At 44.0% G+C, this 22,196-nt stretch overlaps 1 protein-coding gene across 1 annotated transcript in view; it reads left to right on the forward strand.

Moving 5' to 3' along the window:
- Window positions 1–22,196, forward strand: part of GUCY1A2 (guanylate cyclase 1 soluble subunit alpha 2) — a 270,751-nt gene that overhangs the window by 110,178 nt on the left and 138,377 nt on the right. The window contains exon 5 of the mRNA XM_090031757.1: window positions 18,194–18,679. Within this exon, the coding sequence (XP_089887883.1) occupies window positions 18,194–18,679 (486 nt within the window). The remainder of the gene's footprint in view (window positions 1–18,193; window positions 18,680–22,196) is intronic.

Consider the following 22,196-nt stretch of genomic DNA (forward strand, 5'->3'; position numbering starts at 1 on the left):
GATGTTTAAAACCAAACATCTTATTTCATTTGGCTTACTATCAATTTCACTATTTGTTAATTTATTTTCCAGTTTGATCATTTCAAGGGAAAGGTAATTAATAATAATGAGCAAAAGAGGATGGTACACAGATGTTATAATATAATGAAGATGAAAGAAAATTAAGATCCACAGGGGCTTCACTATTCCCTATCGTATAGTGTGTACAATTCTTTTTGTAGTAAGTTTCAGAGATCTGGTTGTTTTGGTTCTAATTTCTCGATCTAGCAAGGTTTGGGATGTAAAACAAATGCACAGTGGACTTCCTTAAAAATAACACCTTCATGATGGGACTGTTAAAGGAGGTCATTTTTTGTCTTAAATCATGACAATGGCCCTTTAAGACATATCACTTAAATATGGTGTTACTGGTTTAGATCAAGTATATGTATAAATAGAATGACAAAAATGAAGGGCATATTTTATCTCCATAATGCATATATTAATATCAAATCAGGGCTTATAGAAAAAGGTTCTTTTTTAATGGCCAGATCCAGTTCTCATTCAAATTGGTGGGTATATTTACATTGACTTCACGGAGAGTGGATTGTTCCCCGACTGCCTGTCTATTTATATATCATTTAGAAAAGGTTTAATTTGGAGACATTTTACCCATATTAGGGCTGAAAAGCACATGATATATGGGTTAATGAATAGAGAGTAAAGGAAAAAAAATCCCATCAGAAAAAGTGAACCTCTGTTTAATCAATTTATTTGCTCTGGCAGTGTCAGGACTTTGGGACTTCAGACAAAATGGAACAGGAAGTAGATAGTGCATGTATGTTTTGAAGAAAAAGGTCAACTAGCTGGTTAGTGCATAGGTTATAAGATCTTTTAATCAAAAGAATTTTGAGATATTCAGGTTGGTGATGTATGAAATGTCAAATCTCCAAATGGATGCTATATATATCTGTTCTGAACTGATCAAAGGGAGAACTGCTGCTGCTCCTACAGCTTCCTTATCTGCTGGCTTTAAAAGAACCCCATATATTTAGTTAACTCTCTCATTACTTTTTGTTTAAAAATAAAACATCACCAAGAAAGTGTATCTGGGGCAGAGAAAAAATAATGTGAGAGGACAATGCCACAGAATGACCAGGGATAGAATTAATGAACAGGCTAATCAGATTATCTGACTAGTTGAATTAAGACTACTGACGTTTCCTGAAGGGGGGGTTAGCTGCTGGAATTATTTTTATTTCTGCACTTCTACCTTTATGGCAAAGGTATGTATAGGTGCTGACATACAAAGTAATTACAAATGTAAAGAATGGGAGCCTTTTCATCAGCCTCAAAGGATTTTGGAACGTGGTGACAGACGATTGGGTTGACACTGGTAAAACCTGGAATAAATAGATTAATGAATTTAATTAAAGTATAAATAGCTGTCAATTATATAATGTTTTCATAACGCTAATTCCTTCCACCAGATCCTGCAAACACGTGCCCCTGATTATCTTTAAAATACTGATCTCCAGTTAAGCATCTGAATGTATATTTGCAGGATTAAGATTTTAGGTGCAAACTCAGTGGAGCAAGAACAGTCTTTGTGTGTTTTTGTACAGCACATCTAAGATGACTCTGAATTTAAGATAATCTCTTAATAATTAGATTCTATACATGGAAAATCTATAAATTTGTTATAATTTTCCATATAGAGAATTGAATTATTGGAGGGTCAGGTAGTGTGGGGAGGTCGAGCAGCTTGTTCCCTGCTTGTGTCTACACCCCTGCCTCCTCTGTGTCCTGCCTGACTCCCTCACAGCCTTGGGCTTCCCACTTTTCCCTCTACTTCTGCTCCCCACTTCTCTTTTTCCAGCCTTTGCTTCCACACTTCTCCCTCTCCCCAGCCTCTGCCCTCTCTCTTCCCCCTTCTCCCACAGCCTCTGCTTCCTGCCCCCCACCCTTAATCTTTGCTCCCTACTTTCCTCCTCCTTATTCTTGCTCTGCAGAAGCAGACTCCATCCCCATTCAAGCATGGGGGCACTGAACATGCCCCCAGCCCAGCCCCTGTGTTAGCTGTGTAGGGAAAAAATCTTCTTGGAATCAAATAAATATGGTATATATACCAACATACACTATAAATAGTATTATGTAACAAAATATTATATAGATGTGTCTAAAATTATAGACATGAGGAACAGAGATGTATTTAATAACTGATGGTGCTATTAAAACATTTATTGGACCACTATTGTAATTGCATGAATTAAGCCTCCATTTTTAAGATTTTTGTTAAGTAATTCACACAAAATTGAGAGGGCTTTGATGCTTGTAGGACCAGATGCCTTTACAGGGTAAAAGGAGAAATTTTATCTTATTTTTTAAGAAAAATGAAAGTTTTATCTTTGATGACAAATCTTAAATTATTCTTATTACTGTATGTCTGATATTTATTGGTAGAGAAGCTCCCCCCTGTAAACGTGTAAGCCTTTGGTGGAATTAGGTTTAGGGGAATCCACAAATTATAATGTTGTCTGTCTTGTTCTGAGCATTGATTGTTACACACTCACCAGGAACAGGTTTTGGAAGGAGAAACCTGAATGCTACCAAACCTGAATGTTCCCAAACAAAACCTGGCACTGCACAGGTGCTCCCTGTAGCCTATGACTAGAGAAGGGCAGAAACAGCTCTGCAGCTTCACCTGTGCCCTGGTTAGCTGTGGATAGTAGTGGTGGTGACAGAAGAGTGGCCACACTACCACTCCTCCCACCCCCTAGATCTGCCCCCCAGGTGGTGCTAATAAACACAAAAACTGATCTTCTTATCAGGCACACTTGAGATGCTGGCCCTCATCCCCAAGCCTTTCTGATCTTTATTGGGGGCAGGATCTGTGGAGGGGAAAAGATAGCTCTGCTAATAAATTTATCATATGTGTTCTGGAAGCCATTAATGGCATTACATTTTTACAGTTTCATATTTTAACAGTAAAATGTTACTTTTAGAATCAAAGGACAAATATTCATTTGCTACAGCTTATCCAATGAACTGTGGATTCAAGGATAAGATTTAAGATAGCAGGAGACCTCAGGAACACGCATAGTATATAGGATAAACATCAGTCTATAAGTCTACCTCAATGGTCTTCAAATATAAACAGGTGTAGAAACAAGGTGTGAAGTAGGGGGAAATCAATCAAATGATTTAAGGGTATTTATTCTAGGAAACTTTATTGTAGCAAACATCATTTTACCCTATGAAACCAGCAAACTGACCAAGCATTTGTGTCATCTTCCACATTGCTGACTTGTTAGGTTAGTTTAATCTGCACAACCAACTTTTCAGAAAGTGCTAAGTTTTTAAAATGAGCAACTCACCTTAGGCAATCAGATGACTTCTGAGTCTCCACTCTTTTATGTTACGTGCCTTTCATTTCTTAACTTGGATTACTCTGCTCTCTCCTTTCATGGCAAATCTTTCATGAGTATTACTTATTTTTGCACATGTATAGAAAATATGGGGTGCACCTACAGGAGACGCTGTGTTGCTATAGGGTCACAGGCCAGCTGGGTAGTGTGAGTGTATCAATTCTATCACAGGCCAACTGGGCTGTTAGGTTCAGTTTTGGATCGAGGAGGCAAAGTTGGGAGTGGAGTAAAGGCAAATTTATTATAGCTGACACATACACAACAGTTAATAGAAAGATAAATGTGATAAGCAGATAATGCAGTATTATAGAGCTAATAGTAAATAACAGATGATAACAACAGATAGATCAATTCTGTTGCAGGCCAAATGGGCACTGCGAGGGTATTAGCCATAGACATGGGTTGGCAACATATATTTATAGTCCCTCAATGCCAGGTATGTGTCAAGTGATTCCAGCAAAATTAGACATCCCCAATAGATGCTGTTGGAGGGATTACTGGGGAAAGTCATAGTTTCATAGTTTCTAGGGTTGGAAGGGACCTGAGCAGATCATCGAGTCTGACCCCCTGCCATGGCAAGTACTGGGGTCAAACGACTCCAGCAAGATGTACATCTAGCCTACCCACATCCCCCTCCACATCTTAGTGTCATCAGAAAATTTGAACAGGTTGCTATTTACCTCCTTGTCCAAGTCACTGATGAAGATGTTGAACAGTACAGGCCCGAGGACTGAGCCCTGCAGAACCCTACTGCCCACATCCCTCCAAGTCGAAAATGACTTATCCACTACCACTCTCTGGGTGCGGCCCTCCAGCCAATTGGTGACCCATTAGACTGTGTGGCTGTCGACACCACAGTCCCCCAGTTTCTGAATGAGAATGGGGTGAGAGACAGTGTCAAAGGCCTTCCGAAAGTCCACGAAGACTATGCTACCCCATCATCTAAGGATTTGGTGATCTGGTCATAGAAGGCTGGAGCAGTGCCACCAGTGGTGACTGTGTGATCCTGGTCCCTTGATCAGATCTGATCCTCACTCACACCAGGAGTCTGGGGTCCAGGCATGGAACAGAAATGACCGTTCTGTTCCCTCCTTCCTGTTGGTTACCTGATGCACGTGCTTTTTATACCTAGTCTTATTCTAATCTGTTGGCTTTCGAGCCACTCACAATGTTACCCTATAGCTGTTACCCTATAGAATTAAAAAGTGTTAAAAATTATCATAAAAGGTTACTACCTAGATTCGGGTTTATCCAATAAGCAAATTACAATGCAGCACCTTTAGGTTTGAAATTGACTTTGCTCTGCCTAAGCCCCAACCTCTTTTAGGTTTTATTTGAATATGGTTTTTTGGGATGTGCTTTCCTGGAATGTGTTGGGTGTGCTAGGCAGTTGGATCCAGTTTTTATCGTCAAAGCTGAACCCTGAGCAGAAACCATTAGGTCAGCTAATCTCACATCTACAGCTTTGCCTATGGGGCCAAGTCAGTTCCACGAACAGTTAATGTTATTGTTTTGGTTAAACTTATGACAGACAAGTTACATTTGCGGTTTACAAACTTACAAGCTTCATATTAACTAATATTACCTGTTTAGGCAAAATACCAACTGCCTCTGAGAAGCACATATTTATTGCTTGTTAATCCCTCTGGTTCTGGCTGTCACACTAGTGACAAGCTACAGCAACGTAGCTCATTGCTATGGCAACATAGCCTTGGTAGGCACATTGCTACTGTGCAGTAGGGATCAAAAAATGACCTATACACCACCAGGACTATGCTGTGCCAGTAGGTACTGCACAGTGCTTGATGACAACTACTAAATAACTGCACAGTTCCAACTGCGCAGTCAGTGGCATGTGTAGACACATGCACAGTATATTAATATTCTATGTGACTTGTATAACTGTAGAGAAGACTTTAGGTATGAGAATTTCCTTAAGCTTGTAAGCTTCCTTGCATCTTGATTCATGTTGGTTTTATTGTATTCAGACTATGAAATGAGCATCATAGTAAGAAATGTTTTGCTGCACTTATAATGCAAACTCGATGTTTGTGTTGTTTGAAGATTCTGTTCTTGACACACAATGGGCATGTCTGCACATGCTCTTTACTGTGCAATGGACTAATTTCCTTCAGAGTAAAGCATCACCATCTACACATGCATGGCAATTAGGCTAGCACAGACTAATTTATTATGCTGTCAGATAGTCTCATTAGACACAAGTACTATCCAACAGTGCAGTAAATTACTGCACTTAAACGCATGTGTAGAGGTGACAGAGCTGGCTGGGGGATGAGGGTGGTTCAACGCAAGGCTAGCTGGCAGACAGCCCCTGCCTTGAAGCACCCTTGTGCCCCACACAGCCCTTCCGTAGCACATAGAGCCCAGTCAGAGTAGCCCTGGGTTGGCAGGCTGACCCCCTGGATCTCCTGTCAGCCCGGGATGCTCCCACCAGGCTTCATGTGCTCTGCACAAATAAATTCTGGAGGTAATAGATCTGGAGCTTTTTGCTTCCTGGCACATGTTCAAATCGTTCATCTGGGAGCAAAAAACTCCTGAGCAATAAGCTATGGAATTTATTCGTGCGTAGTAATTGCATGTCTGGATATGCCCAGTAATTGATAAAGCTGGCCAGAAAGATAAGGATTCTGTGTGTGTGTGTGTGTGTGTGTGTAAGAATTTCATGGCTAATTCCAGGGTTGAAGGACTGGTGGAGTTCCAGCATCCCTGGGTAAGACTCACTGACCCTTTGAATCATAAAGCTTCCTGTGCCCTCAGTCTCATGAGAGACCCATGAGAAATGTAGGCCAGATTCAGATTTTGCTAAAGTTCATTGAACCTGAAATATTTTGAACAAAAACTGTAGGGCTAAACAAACCAGCAAGTCTTTTCAGATTTCCTGTTGAGTCTAGTTCATACTAGTATACATAGGATGTCTTCCCCCAGTTTGATAACCTATTACAAATTCCGTGTAATTGTAGATGGATAACTATGTATGATTATGTCTTCCTCCAGATAAGAATGGTCTAGGTGAGTTAGGCATGATAGTCTGATTGCCTAAAAGCTCCTACCTTTTGCCAGTTAATGGAATCTGATTAAGTGACACAGACTTGTATTTTTGATAGCCAAAATGTAAGATTCTGATCCACATGTGAGAGCTAACGGGGGCTTCTAAGGCACTCAGCAGATTCTCCAGTAAGAGATAAAATGTCCTTTTGAAGAAAACTTACTTTTCAGGTCACCAGCATTGCCAACCAAATAATTTTTTGGTAAATATAGTGTACCCTCCACATACACTGCATGCTAGTATATAGAGCACATTAGTGTATGTAGGGTATGTATATTAGTATATATATTATGTATTAGGATAATATTAGAATGCAATCATACCATAAATTTGGCTTTATATAATGCTAATTGCAACTGTAGTATATACTTGCTTATACATGTGCTCATATGTATCGCTACATATGTGTATTTATATGTGTGTGTACATATGCAGTACACATACATAAACACACATGCATGGATGTCCCACTGCTACATGGCAGAGGAGAGCTAAGGAGGGGCTACATGCTGCTGGTCCTGCCTGTGCAGTGGGGAAGGAGGAATCCCAGGAGGGCTGCCCCTGCAGCATATAGCCTGCAGGGCGTGGTGCCCAGAGGCTGCATGCTAGTTGGACAGCCCTGGTATACACTAAGGTTGATGTGTGACATTTGTCATTCAGTCAGACATTTTGAAATGTATCTTGCTCTTCTGCTGCCTCTTCTGGTCAGTGTAGAGTCTAAGTCACCTATTTTGAAATGGCATTAACTGGATCAGAGTCAGAAAATCAGGGAAGAGATGTTTGAATTATGGCTACTCTGTCTAGAAAGACTCCTCTCTCTTTTCAGGGAATAGGGTTGCAACTAAGGAAGGGCAGGAGGCGGGGGAGGCAGCTTTCCAGGCCTGAGCTGGGAGCAATATATAGTTATACCTCATTTGAAGCAGAGACTCTTCTGTGCTGGAACAAAGGAAATATATTTCTGAATTATGTTAAGCATTTTGCTAGTGTGTAGCTTACTATTTCCTTCCACCTGCTGCTGACCATTGGCAGGGGAATAAATAACAAAGACTCAGTTTTCTTAGTGTCCTCCCATTCTGTTTGCTCACAGTGGAATATCAGGTGTATAGCCCATGGTTTCCCCTACGATGTACACCTAAGTTTCAATTGGAATAAGTCCTACTTGGCCATGCTGGGGATGGGTCTTACTCTTTCTTACTCCTCTGTGTGAATGTGGATGTCACTATACACTGCTTCCACTTAAAAAAATCACATTCTGTATTTTATTTACCAATGGGGAGAGGTGGTTTTGTTTCAGGTTTCTTTTTTCCCCCCTCTTAAATTAACATGCTCTTATTCTTCGGGGTAAAAATAATATTGGAATGGAATAATTTCAGAGTTTTGGCTTCCTGGTACTAATTGCAACTTTAGGATTATTAAGTGATGGCTATTTTATTTGCTTTTTATTATAGTAATAAAATAAAATAATATAAATAATAGTATAAATAGTATAAATAATTTAATATTTTTGATCTGCTGTTGTGATTTTCTTTAGGATATTGTCCTATATCATATATGCTGCCCTTTATCTTCTTAAACAGATCACGATAAATAGAAAATGCTAAATGTGCTTCCTTTGGTTTGAAGGCTATTACACATTATATAACACTCTAGGGATGTCTATAAATAACTAGAAATTTGCAACAGTCACTTCGTTGCTGTGTGGAATAATATCTTCTGACACTGCACTGAGCTGGAAAGTCAAGTTTTTAAGCAAATGCTAAAGATTCCAGCCTACAAAGCCCTGAGCATCCCTTGAACTGTACTGACCATCTTCTGCTCAAATTTACCTCCATGCCTCAGGTCAGGCTTAACTGCATGAATGTATTTCCATTTCTGTGGAAAAGATGTATTCCACTCCCCATCATTTTCTCTTAAGATGAATACTTGGTTTGCTTGAGATTGGTTCTTACTCATTCCTAGCCAGTTGTCCCCCATGAATGACAGAGTGTTTCAAGAAATGTTTACATGTCCCCCCTTCTCCCGCCGCCCATTGCTTACCCTTCAGGACCAGCCATGTAAACAGTCCCCCTGCTGCCGCTGCTGCCTCCTCCAGCCTCCGGCGGTGGCAGCTCCCTCCCGCCCTCCTGCCCACCTCCGCCTCCTCCTATGCAGCAGCAGGGCGTCCCTCTGCCTGAGGCGGCAGTGGTGGCTCTTTCCCCTCTGCTCGCCCACCCACCTCCGCTTCCTCCTGCACAGCAGCAGAGCAGTGGGGCTGGTGCCTCCCTGCCTGAGGTGGTGGCAGCTCCCTCCCCGCCTGAGAAGGCAGAGCTCCTACAGCCAATTGCCGCCAGCCCTCATGGTGGCACATATGTGGTTGCCCAAAAGCATTACAGACAGACAGGCACACAGACAAACACACAGACAGATAGACTAAGCCCTTTATTATATTAGAATTCTTAGATGAAACCGAGATTGCTTTGTGTTAATTTTAAATATAAAAGTTGAATGTTCTGCAGTTTGATTTGGCTGTCCTTCATATTATTCATCAGCTAGTTTGAGTTAATCCAGCAGCTCAGCTTCCAAACTTATCCATCCCCAAGCTCAGAGGTGGAATGCAGAGAAAGGACACAATGGTGACTAGCCACTTTTTTATTTGCAATACCAGTATTCAGAAGCCAGTTTAGCTCCCAGTGTAGGTTTGATCAGCTTCACAGCATTAACTTAGGTCTACATATTTCTCTGTACTTGTCACCACATTATTTAGCAGGATTTGATTTTCTTTTCTTTTTGATACCTGTCGATATCTTTTAGTTGTACCAGTATGCACCCCCCCTAATATGAATGGAGTTATCAGGATATATCAGTTTCTTATACTGGCCCTGGCAGTGCCTGGAGCAGCATCAGCAGCAGGTGAATGCTGACCTCCAGGCCACAGAGACCCTCCTGGCCCTGGTGGCCACATATATGTCCCCACTGCCCAGTCCCCACCCATGGCTCTGCAGGGCATCTGGGTCCCACCACTGCCCCACAACAGGTCCTTGCCTGACCCAGGGAGGAGGTCCTATGGCACCTCCTGCCCAGCAGATCCTGTGGCCTGGCCCCCCATCTCAGACCTGCCACTACTTACCTTGGCCCAGCCCCACTATTCTCCCTCACACCATGCAGCCAAAGACCCTGCGCCACATGAGGTTGCAATGAACTGGGGTCACCGCAGGCCCTAGGCCCACAAGGAAACATCAAGGGACTGGGGTTCTGGGAACCTGCCCTGGGGCTCTGCTTCCTACTCCCCTCCGCCCCCCACCATGGCCCCCCACTCTGGGCTTAAACAAACAAAACATTGTAAATAATTTTCAGTATCTTTGGAGTTTGCCTCATGTATATAGCTTGCCTCTTGTAAGCAGGTTTTTTATTGCTGGTGGGTGGGAAGGGTGCTAGAGTGTTTGTTGAGGGGGGGTAGGGATGGGGTAGGGGTTATGAGGGCAATAAAGTTTTTTTGTTTCACTCGTGCATGTCCTGAGAATGGGGTGGCCAAGGGGTAGGGGGTTGGTGGGCAATGGGGCAGGTGGGGCTGGAGCAGGAAGTGTAGGAGGAAGGGGTCAGGCAGGGCCTCCCGCAGGCATTGCCTTGGTGGGTGCATGGCTGTCCTGGGGCCTGGGTGGGGGACTGCACAGTACTGGTGGTTACTGCACAGTCATTTAGTACTTGCAGCCTGGAGGCTAGGATGAATGGCTGGTCTTTTCCAGCCCTGGAGCTGTGCTCTGAATATGTGCACATCATCTGTGAACCATGTGCAGATATTACCAGCACCTGATTTGGATAAACAAGATTGGCAGGTCGGGGGGGAGAGTACTGGTGAGCCCAAGGAGGGAGGTGGTTGGTGGGTTCATAGGGAGTGAGGGGCATTGTCCATTTGGGGATGGGGGCATCAAGAGGTTAAAAATAGCTCTGTCAGTGTGGGAAGGGGTAGGAAAAGCAGAGCCCTAGAGCTGAGGCAAGCGGCTCGGCTTTCCCAGCCCTGGGGCTGCCCTCTAAACTTGTACAGATGTGCTGTGGATTGGAATAGGCTATTCCTGATCTTAGTTCTCTTGCGTGAACTAAGTTAGACCAGTCCAGCCCAGCCCTTTTTTGCCCAATCTAACCTCCCCACATGTATGGACAGTTCGGCACTTAGTTCAGCCTAACTAGTTAGGCTGACTTGAGTTTAACATCTGCATGTACCTTTAGAAGGCCTTTGTGTCTTTGGTTCCCCTGAACAGCTTCCACTACATTTCTGCTGTGCAAGTGTATCCTTATTATACTACTTTGCCCTTCTTTGGTTATGTATCTTTTCTTTCCTTGGTCCAAAAAAACTTTTTGTAGGTTGAATACCATGGAGGTGAAATCCTCAGTGCTAGTAGTTCTGGCATTGTCTCCTGCCAGTCCTTGTGTTTTTCTAAATGGTGTGTTTTCCTTTTCTTTCCTTCCTACCTGTTGTTCCAGACAGCCCTCTATTGATGTAAACTAATATTTCTATACAATAAACAAGCCAACGACCAGGACAACATACACAATTATCATGGGGCAGCTTCAAATCAGTCAGACCATTTAGTGGAGGGCTGGAAAAATTATTTGTATCTTCATTTTATTCATGATGTACTATTTATAGTTAAGGAGATGTTTAAGACCCCTTTATGCTACTTTAAAGGGACTTTAATATGACATATAATCACCCTTATTGATTGTAGTGGTGCTAACATTCTTGTGTAATATGTTATTATGAGATTTGAATGAGGCAGGATTAGTGATATATTAATACATTATGACTAATGGGCCCATAAAAGACAGTAAAGAAACAAATACTTTACTGTTTTTTTTCAAATCAATACAGTTGTTTAAGGAAAATAGCAGGATACATTTTTTCAAAAGTGCCTAGGTGATTAAGATCAAGTGTCTTGGGCATCTTGGCCCAGATCCTCAAAGATATTTAGGATTCCATCAGATTCCATCCATTTTATCAGACTTCAGATGGGGATTAGGCACTTAAATGCATTAAATATTTGGACCAAAAATGTGTTTGTAAATAGGACGTAAACTCTTAAAACAGTGAAGGGTTTTGGTTTGGGATTGTGGTACTTAAGCACTTTTGCCTATTTTATCCCAGAGCTTTATTTAAATATTACAAAATTGCATTTGTGAGGGCTATAACTTGCAAGAGCAATGGTCAAAAGCATTTGATTTTAAGAAGGATTACCCTGATACTTATCGGTTTGCTGTTGGATGTGTGTAAGAAATCAGAGAGGCTAATATTAGTGAGCGATAAATACTGCATTTGGTTTCTAGTTAGCATTACTGCTGTTGGCACAAATGCAAGTATAAAATCCAGAAAGCCTTAGATACAGAAAGTGTTCAGCTATTATATTTCATCTGAAAATACTAAGAAATACAATCAGTAATACATAACCCTGCAGTCCACATAGAAACTATTCACTGCTATAACTAATTTAATTTCTATATAGGAGTCAGCTATGAATACTAGTGAAAGATGAAAGTGCAGTTTTCTGTCTTGTTAAAGCAATACTTAATAAAAGCCTAGATAAATGACTGATGACCAAGTGTAGTATTTTGCTTTGTAGGTATCACTTTTGAAGATTAAGCACCCATGCAGACATTCCATAATTAATCCTCAGGTACCTTCTTTGTGGTAAATGTTATTAAGTGCAATAAAGTGAATCAGCAGCAGGACTAAGATTAAGATTTGAGTTTTCTTCACTTCTATCTGCTCAGCTTCTCTTAAGTATTTTGGACGGCTAGGGTAAATAGAAGCTGAGTTTCTGCTGCCCTTTTAGGGTCCTGACACGACGTGCAATTTTCAGCACTAGGATTATCTCCGTAGTGCAGATGGCAAGGTGAGGCCCAGAGAGACTTTTTCAATGAAATTTAGATACCTTACCTGTTTAAGTGCTTTTAAAACTCCTACTAAGCATTGAGCTCCCTAAATACTTGTGAAAATCTTATCCTGTGTGATTTTTTCCAACATCATCAATTTGCTGATGATACCAAAATTTGGGGTGAGGTGAGCATGCTAGTAAGGAGGGAAAGACTGCAGCAAGACCTGGATAGGTTACAGGAGTGGGCTGACATAAACAGGATGCGTTTCAATACTGACAAGTGCAGGGTGCTGCACTTAGGCAGTAGAAACCAGCAGCACATGTATAGAATGGGAAACTCCCTTCTTGGGAGCACGGAGGCAGAAAGGGATCTTGGAGTCATTATTGACTCCAAGATGAACGTGGGCCGACAATGCGAGGTCATGGTTGGCAGGGCTAACGGGACCTTTGTCGTGCATCCACAGGTGCATCTCAGGTAGAGCCAGGGAGCTGATCCTCCCCCTCTATGCAACGCTGGTCAGGCCACAGCTAGAGTAGTATGTCCAGTTCTGTGTGCCCCATTTCAGGAGGGATGTGGACAACACTGAAAGGATCCAAAGGAGGGCCACCTGCATGATCCGGGGACACCAGGGCAGACCCTACAATGAAAGACTGAGGGACCTAAACCTGTTCAGCCTTCACAAGAGAAGGCTGAGGGGGGACCTGGTGACTGTCTATAAACTCACTAGGGGGGACCAGAAGGGTTTAGGGGAGACCTTGTTTCCCCTAGCGCCTCCTGGCATGACAAGGAACAATGAACACAAATTATTAGAGAGTAGATTTAGATTAGACATTTGCAAGAACTACTTCACAGAACTACTTCACAGTTAGGGCGGCTACGAGCTGGAACCAACTTCCAAGGGAAGTGGTGCTGGCTCCTACCCTGGGGGTCTTTAAGAAGAGGCTTGATGACTACCTGGCTGGACTCATTTGAGTCCAGTCTTTTCTCCCGCCCAGGCGGAGGGTCGGACTTGAAGATCTACAAGGTCCCTTCCAACCCTACTTCTAAGATTCTATGATTCTACGATCATACAGGAAGTCTATGCTGGAATAGGAAACTAAACCCAGATCTTGCAAGCCCCTCGTACACATCCTACTTACCTATCTGAAGCTGAACCTGAGCTCAGATATCCTGTCTGCAGTGGCATTTTTTTCCTCTGGTCAACTATAACATTAGTTATTACTTTCAAATGTATAAATATATTCAGATTGACGTATAATTTGTGTTTTTTCCACAAGCACAAGAATCTAGTCCTGTAAATAAATACATTCAAGTGCTAAGCTTTAATAAACAAGAAATTGCATTGATTCCATTGAATTGCCTCTGCTTGTTAACGTTAAGCATGTGTATAACTAGTTGCAAGAGTGGGGCCCAGTGCCATAACTTTGCTCCAGTTTTCCTAGAAAGGACAAGGATGTCATCACATTGCAAGATAATTTGTATCATCATTGAAATCAAAGCAGAAGCTGCTCTGTTTATAGGAAGGCTGAAAATAATAGTTTATGTGAATCCTACTTAAAGACATAGGATATTTGGTTCTAATTTTTTTCCTCAATGGTACCTGTCAATAGCTGTCCTGTATAATCCCCATCAGCTGTACAGCGTTTTGGTTAGTACATTTAATTGAATTTTCCGGAATATCTGTCTTACAGGAGAGAAGGTCCTCCCTTTCATTAATACATCAGAAGATGCTTCAGTCACCATATTTTCCTTAAGTAATACAATAGTAAGGATATATAATGAGCTGTTTAAAAAAATCTTTTTTTCATAAGAACAAAGGACTGCAGATCTTGACTAACCTAGGTTTATTCACTTTAGGATTTAAAGCAGTGTACTGCTGGGATGGGGCAAGAAGTGTACAGCAGGTGGATATGCAGAGGAGAAGCTTGCCCTGGAAAGCTCTAGATGAAATTTCTTGAAATTCCCTTTGGCACACTTTAGCAGGCAGGGAGAGCACCAAAGAGTCTGTGGTCCATGGCTAGGGTGCTAGGCTGGCAGTAAATAGATTAGAGCTATGCCCGTGACTACAGTGGAAGTAGAAACTATCTCCTCTCGACAGACAGTGGATGTGTCTACACGTGCCTATTAATGTGCAGCAATAATCTCCCAAGTTTATTGCTGCCAGGCATTCATCTGCATGTGCAACTGGACTGCAGCACATTGAGTCAGGTCAGAGCAGGCCCAGCTGGCAGCCCAAAATAGTAACAGGAGCGCAAAAGTAAAGCTGTACTGATACACATCGCAGAGAAAGATGCTTCTTATTATGCTCTGTAGGGGAAGAATCTTTTTCCTTGATGTGTATCAGTACAGCTTTGCTTTTGTATTCCTGTTGCTACTTTGGGCTTCTGTAGAGATAGCCAGTGTAGCCTGGTCTATGATAAATCCCGCCATCATCAAGGGATAACAGATTATTAGAACCAGTAATATAAGATTAAAGTAGTGATTTGAAAATATCAGCAGCTTCTGTTTGAAATTGAACTCCAGGGTCAGATGATACAAGCATTGATGCATTAGAAAATAGAGTAGTATTCCAAGTATGATTCTCCTAATAAAAAAAAAAAGCACAAAGTTTTCTGAAAACTTTTGACATTTGTGATAACAGAAAGCTGTGTGATTTTGTGGCAACTCAGGTAACTGGAACAGGAGACTGTAATGTAATATAGTATGTTTGAAAGGAATGTTGATTGATTATGATCAATAATATTTTGTGTATACAATCAATAATAATATAGAGCTTTTCATTCATGAATCCAAAGCACTTTATAAAATGCTTGATATAATTAATTCCTATTCTATAGAGACACATGAGATGCATAAAGGCCAAGTGACTTACCTCAGGCCACCCAGAAGATATAAGTACTAACACAGATGGATTGGTTGCTTTGTGTTTTCTGTTTCAGATTTTATTTTTGTCTGAATCAATGCTTTAAGGTGGTAACAAGTTGAAGATTGTTGCACTGGCAGCAGGAGTGAGGCATGTTTGCTTGGGCAGCTGGATGAATGAAAGAAAGATTACCAGAGTACAGTGGTTTTGGTTTGGGTGGTTTCCAAAAAAAGTATAAGTAAGAAAACCTGGTGTGATGCTCTTTGTTGGTGCTGTGAGTATTCTCCTGCTCCTTGGACCAGGCCCCCGACTCACCCACCATGTCTTGATGGATCCGTTATTGAAAGGAGGGGTTCAGTAGTGTTTCTACCCTGCTCAGGGATGGTAATACTCATAGGGTTGATGTGGGTGGTCCTGGGGCTCTGCCTCCCCTACTCCCTAGCCCACTCACCAACTGTCAGGGCCATGGCATCGCCATTCCGGTTCTTGGTTCTGTGCTTTTATGGCCTCTCAGTGGGCCACTGCTCCGTCGATTTCCATGTGTGGTGCAGGCTTACAGGGCCCCCCAATGAGTACCCCTAATCCTTGGCTCGGCTTTGGGCTTATGCCAGACCTTGGTCTGTCAGGCCTTGTGCAGGCTCAAAGATGGCCATGCCCTTCCAGGTCCACCGGGCACTGCCCAACCCCCACTGGCATTGGGGAGTCCTGCATGGCCCCCTTATGACATCTCCGCTCACTCCAGGTGGAACTGTTGCAGGGGAGGGGAAAAATCCATTCTACCAGGTCGCCCTGCCTCCTAGCTTCCCCCCACCCCACACACCCAGCTTCTGCCAGGATTTTTAAACCCCCCATGGCAGTGGTTGCAGCTGATGTCATCAGCCAGATGCTGCCCAGTTTGATTGATAGCTTCCTGAAAACCTAGTGCAGCGCTGGCTCATGCAGCTTCAGCCCTGTCTCTGCCTCCCTCCCAGGTAAGATCCCTGTGGTGCTGGGGTTCTTGGGTCTCCCTTCATGAGTGTCAGGTCCAGCACTTCATACCTGGAAACCCCAGCCATCATACCTGGAAACAAACAGAAACTTCACTGTTGTGCTTGCATGTTGATGATCTGTTTTTCCATACCTTGCTTGTCTATATTTTAAACTCCTTGAACTTGGCCTTGTGTCTTTTATGTGCATGTTTTCAACCTTAGGTAATAGTACTGCAATGCTGACTATGGCTTTTGGGCACTAGGGCTATGGACAGATATTCAAAAAGCTTGAGCCTGAATTGATTCCATTTTTGCAGGTTGGTTTAATCTGCCTATGTTGAACCAGTTTTCATCCACACAGACATTCCCTCTGGACTGAAGAAATGCAGGCACATGCCTGCAGTGGCTCAGGTTAGAAGCCGGGGGGCACCAGAACAGCCCTCCCTGCCCTTCTGCAGGGCTGAGCTCTGAGGGGGGGGGGGCGCTGCCTGTAATGTCCCAGGCTTTTCCCAGCTTGCTGCTCAAGTGGCAGGAGTGTTGCCAGACCCCAGCCCCAGGCTAGCACTCAGAGGAAAAGAGTGGGGGTGTGCAGTCCATGCATCTGTTGGTGATACTGAGTATTTCAATCTCCTTTTCCCTGCTTCTTCATACTATCTGACACCTGACAGGGTTGTAAACCAGCAAGGGGCTGATAAAACCACAGTGTTTATCAGCCTATCAACAAAACAAAAGCCTCTCTCATTTGTTCAAACTCTTCTTAAATAGCTTTTTCCAAGAAAGGAATGGAGGGACACTACCATCTGACCTGTCCATTAGTTCCAAAAAGCCCTAAGCGGAAACTGTTCTGTTTGCCTTTGGACACCCCCCCCCCCAGCATACCACATGCCTAGGGGCCATGGGGCTGGGGTCTGTGCTGTGGGAGGGGGGAACCCCTGCTTGAACAGCCAGCAGGAAGGGAAGCCAGGCAGGTGCTGCTGTCCTTGTGGTCTCCCCTGGAGCTCTGGCTAGGGAAGAGAGGAGCAGGGCCAGCCTGTTCTCTGGAGCAGAGAGTCCAGCCCTGCCCTGCCCCGCCCAGGTAAACCAAAGCATCTGGCTTAACTTTAACCAGGAAGGAGCCTGAAACAGACATTGAATAAACTGGTTTGAGTCAAATTAGCATTCAACCAGACTTATTTTAAACAAGTTTCAGCCATTTTGACACTAGTTTATGTGCACTGAACTTATGTTCTGTTACAGGCTTAAACCAGTTTCTGATCACTAAACCAATTTATATGTAATGTCTGTGCCTAGCCTAGTGGATTGTAAACTTCAGTCATGATTATTAGCTTGATAAATGCCCCTTTATTTGTAGCAGATGCTAATGTAGAAAATTCAGTGAAAGATACAATTTATCATAATTAGTGATTTTCTTGTCTAAAAGTACACAGTTCGGCATCGGTGTTTTATATATATAATTTTACTAACTTTCTCAAAGTATACAGAACCTGATTTTTATCTCAGTTACACAAGTGTAAATCCTGGTAACATGCCTCTGTGCTACACCTGGGGAACATTCTTAAGCATTTAAACAGAACTGATAGTTGATGCCCTTTGGTATTTTACCTTTACATTTAAGCAGGTTATATTGTGGTGTTTTTTTTCTCATTTTGATGTGATGCATTTAGATCCAGCATCTCAGTTTTGGGTTTCATTGTAACAGAATATTAGAGTTTAGCTCAAGGAGGCAGGGCTCTTATCTGAGTTAGGGGCCTGTCATTTGCTATGACCTGTCGTTTGCTATGACTCAGGGGAATAAAAGGCTGAAAGTTTATTTGAGCCAAAGGGAAGAACTAGACTTTGTGCAGGTAGAAACACTTAAAATAGCCAACTTAGGAGGTTGCCTAAAGTTTCAGTTTATTACTTAAGTTAAGGATCAGAGAACGTTCTGGAAGGGAAGTAAGTATTAACTAATCGCCACCATATGTCTGCTGCATGGGGGGGGGATGTATGTACACTTATTAGTTCACCTTTACTTTTGAAACTCCATTTTTATGTTTTGCAGGTGATGGAAATCAAAGGCCAAATGATCCACGTGCCTGAATCAAATTCCATTTTGTTTTTGGGTTCCCCTTGTGTGGACAAGCTAGATGAACTGATGGGCCGAGGCCTCCATCTTTCAGACATACCTATCCATGATGCTACCCGTGATGTCATACTGGTTGGGGAGCAGGCAAAGGCCCAAGATGGCTTGAAAAAACGAATGGATAAATTGAAGGCAACATTAGAATGTACACACCAAGCTCTGGAAGAGGAAAAAAAGAGGACAGTAGATCTTCTGATTTCCATTTTCCCAGAAAATGTGGCTCAACAATTATGGCAGGGGCAGCAAGTTCAGGCCAGGAAGTTTGATGATGTCACCATGCTCTTTTCAGACATTGTTGGCTTTACAGCTATCTGTGCCCAGTGCACACCCATGCAGGTGATCAGTATGCTGAATGAGCTGTATACTCGATTCGACCATCAGTGTGGATTCCTCGATATCTACAAGGTAATGCTTTGGTTCATAAATTATACAGGCCATTTCTTCAGAGAAAAAGATCTCTCTGGTAAATAATTTCCTAAATTGCACATGCCTTTTCAATAGAATTGGTCAGAAAATTTCTGTTGGAAAAAAATGAGGTTTGGGGTGAAAATAAAAATCCAAATTGTATCTGTTTGAAACCAAAATACTTTGATTCAGAATTGCTGACCTGGTGCTTGGTGGGAGCTGTAGTTTGTATATAACTCATGGTCACATTTTCCTTTGTGGGCTAGGCACAATCTAGGAATACATATCTTGTGAAGCAACATTCTCTAGTGCATTGATGAAAGACAGTGGCATATCATGGCAGTTGCGGAGCAGGGCATTGTGGGTTATGAAATCTAGCTGGAGAACCCACCCACAGAAGAAGAGAGCTTGGAGCACCTGAAATGCAACTCCTTTGAGACATTTCTGTGATCTTTCATAGACATTAGGGCTGGAAGGGACCTCGGGAGATCATCGAGTCCAGCCCCCTGCCCAAACGGCAGGAAGTCAGCTGGGGTCATAGGATCCCAGCAAGATAAGCATCCAATTTACTCTTGAAGGTGTTCAATGTAGGTGCTTGAACCACCTCCGCTGGCAGACTGTTCCAGAACTTGGGGGCTCGGACAGTAAAGAAATTCTTCCTTATGTCCAGCCTGAAACGGTCTTGCAGGAGTTTGTGACCGTTCGACCTCGTCATCCCTTGGGGCGCTCTGGTGAACAAACGTTCCCCCAGATCCTGGTGGTCACTCCTGATAAACTTATAGGTGGCCATCAGATCACCCCTGAGCCTGCGCTTTTCCAGGCTAAAGAGTCCCATGGCTCTCAGCCTGTCATTGTAAGATCTGTTTTCCTGACCTCTGATCATGTGCGTGGCTCTCCTCTGGACTCTCTCCACATCCTTTTTGAATTGTGGAGCCCAAAACTGGACGCCGTACTCCAGCTGTGGCCTCACCAAGGCTGAGTACAAGGGGAGAATGAGGTCCCGGGATTTGCTCGAGAAGCATCTATGGATGCAAGCCAGCGTTTTGGTCGCTTTACTAGCCGCAGCATCGCATTGCAGGCTCATGTTCATCTTGTGGTCAATGATGACCCCCAACTCTCTTTCTTCTGTAGTGCTATCCAACATAGCACTGCCAAGCCTATAAGGATGCTGCAGGTTTTTCCTCCCAAGGTGGAGAACCTTGCATTTTTCGGTGTTAAACATCATCAGGTTCTCATCTGCCCATTTGCTGAGCTTGTCCAGGTCAGCCTGGATCACCCGCCTATCTTCTGGCGTGGATGCTTTGCCCTAAAGTTTGGTGTCATCGGTGAACTTGGCCAGTCCACTCCTGACTCCAATGTCCACATCATTAATGAAGATGTTGAACAGTATGGGTCCAAGGACAGAGCCTTGAGGGACCCCACTGGTCACAGGGCACCACGATGAGTGACTGCCATCAATTACAACCCTCTGGGTCCGACCACGGAGCCAGTTTCCTAGCCAGCGGATCGTGGTGGAGCCAAGGCCACAACTGGCCAGTTTGGCCAAGAGATGATCATGGGATACCAGATCAAAGGCTTTTTTGAAGTCAAGATACATGACATCAATCTCTTCTCCCTCGTCCAGGTGATAGGTCACCTGGTCGTAGAAGGAAATGAGATTGGTCAAACAAGACCTACCCGCAACACACCCGTGCTGGCTATCCCTTAGGATGTTAGCCTGGGCCAGTCCATCAAGGATGGCCTCCTTAATAAACTTTTCTAAGATCTTCCCCAGGGTAGAAGTCAGGCTAATGGGCCTGTAGTTAGCTGGCTCCACTCTCCTCCCTTTCTTGAAGATCGGCACCACATTGGCCTTCTTCCAGTCTTTGGGCACTACACCAGTGCGCCAGGAGTTTTCAAAGATCCGTGCCAGGGGCTGGGCTATGACGCTCGCCAGCTCCTTGAGTACCCTGGGGTGCAGATTGTCAGGGCCAGCTGACTTGAAGGTATCCAGCTTCTCAAGGTGTTCCTTCATGAGGTCAGAATTTATGGAGGGTAGGGGATCCCCATCACCCGGATCTCCCTGTCCCATAGCAGGCATGGGCGTCCCATGGGACTGATGAAAGACTGATGCAAAGTACCTATTTAATAGGTTGGCTTTTTCCTGGACGTCAGTTGTCATTTGCCCCATCTGGTTTAGCAGGGGTCCAAAGTTGCCCTTGCTTTTCCTCCGGCTCCCCACATATCTGAAAAAGGACTTTTTGTTGTCCTTGATGCTTGAAGCTAGTTGGAGTTCAGTTGCAGCCTTGGCTTTCCTGGTTTGCTCCCTGCAGGACCGGACCAGTGCAGAATAATCCTCTTTGGAGGTGAATCCCGTCCTCCATCCTTTGTAGGCTTTCCTTTTTAGCCGTAGGAAGTCCGCTAGGTCCCTGGAGAGCCAGGAGGGCTGCTGTGCCTTCTTGCTGCCTTTCCTCCGTGTTGGAATAGATTTAGCTTGTGCATTGAGGATCGCTTCCTTGAGAAGCAATCACTCTTCTTGAACTCCCTTCTCCCTGGGGTCATGGTCCCTAAGGGCCTGACCGACAAGCCTCTTGAGCTTGTCAAAGTTGGCTTTTCTGAAGTCAAGGTCTTCTGTGTTGCTGACTGACTTGCCAGCTTTACAGTGGATGGTGAAGGTGATCAGCTTGTGGTCGCTGTCACCCAGCTTCCCATCAATCACTAGGTCGCCGATTAGGTATCCCCCGTAGCCAGTACCAAGTCGAGCAGCGCTTTGCCTCTCGTTGGCCCATAGACTTCTTGAGTCAGGTAGAGGTCATCCACACATGAGAGAAAGCTTTGCGACCGCTCAGATTTTGCTGAGTGATCTTCCTACGAGATGTCCGGGTAATTGAAGTCACCCATGACAACCAAGGTTCTGGAGCAAGCGGCCTCAGTCAGTTCCCGGGCGAACTGCTGGTCAAGCTCAGGACTTTGAGTGGGAGGTCTGTAGTAGACTCCCACCGTTGTGTCCCCTGTGCCGTATTCCCCACGAATTTTTACCCAGAGGGTCTCTAGCTGTCCATGCTGGTTGCCAACATCAGCTTGCAGGGACATGTAGCTTTCCTTCACATAGAGAGCTACACTCCCGCCCCTTTTGTCAAAACAATCCCTCCTGTACAGGGTATAGCCCTCTATACCCGTGGTCCAGTCATGGGTGGAGTCCCACCAGGTCTCCGTTATCCCAGTGATGTCATAATTCTTTGCACTGAGCAGGAGGATGTGTTCCTCCTGCTTGTTGCCCAGGCTCCTGGCATTAGTGTACAGGCAGGCAAGTGTCCTCTTGGGGGCTCTTGCCTTGCCTACAGATTGTGCCAGGGCTGGGGCAGGGGTGGGCTCCCTTAAGTGCCTTGGTCTGCTGGCTTTGCAAGGGTTGCTCAGCGGGCCAGCAGTGGCAGCAGTCCCGCCATCCCCCAGCAGGCTTAGTTTAAGGCCCGGTGGGGCAGGTCAGCCAGCCTGGCTGAGAAGAGCCTCCTCCCCAGGGGGGAGAGGTGGAGGCCAT

This window comes from Crocodylus siamensis, chromosome 1 (assembly GCF_052110815.1).
Source record: "Crocodylus siamensis isolate JL-2025a chromosome 1, ASM5211081v1, whole genome shotgun sequence".
Classification (NCBI taxonomy): domain Eukaryota; kingdom Metazoa; phylum Chordata; order Crocodylia; family Crocodylidae; genus Crocodylus; species Crocodylus siamensis.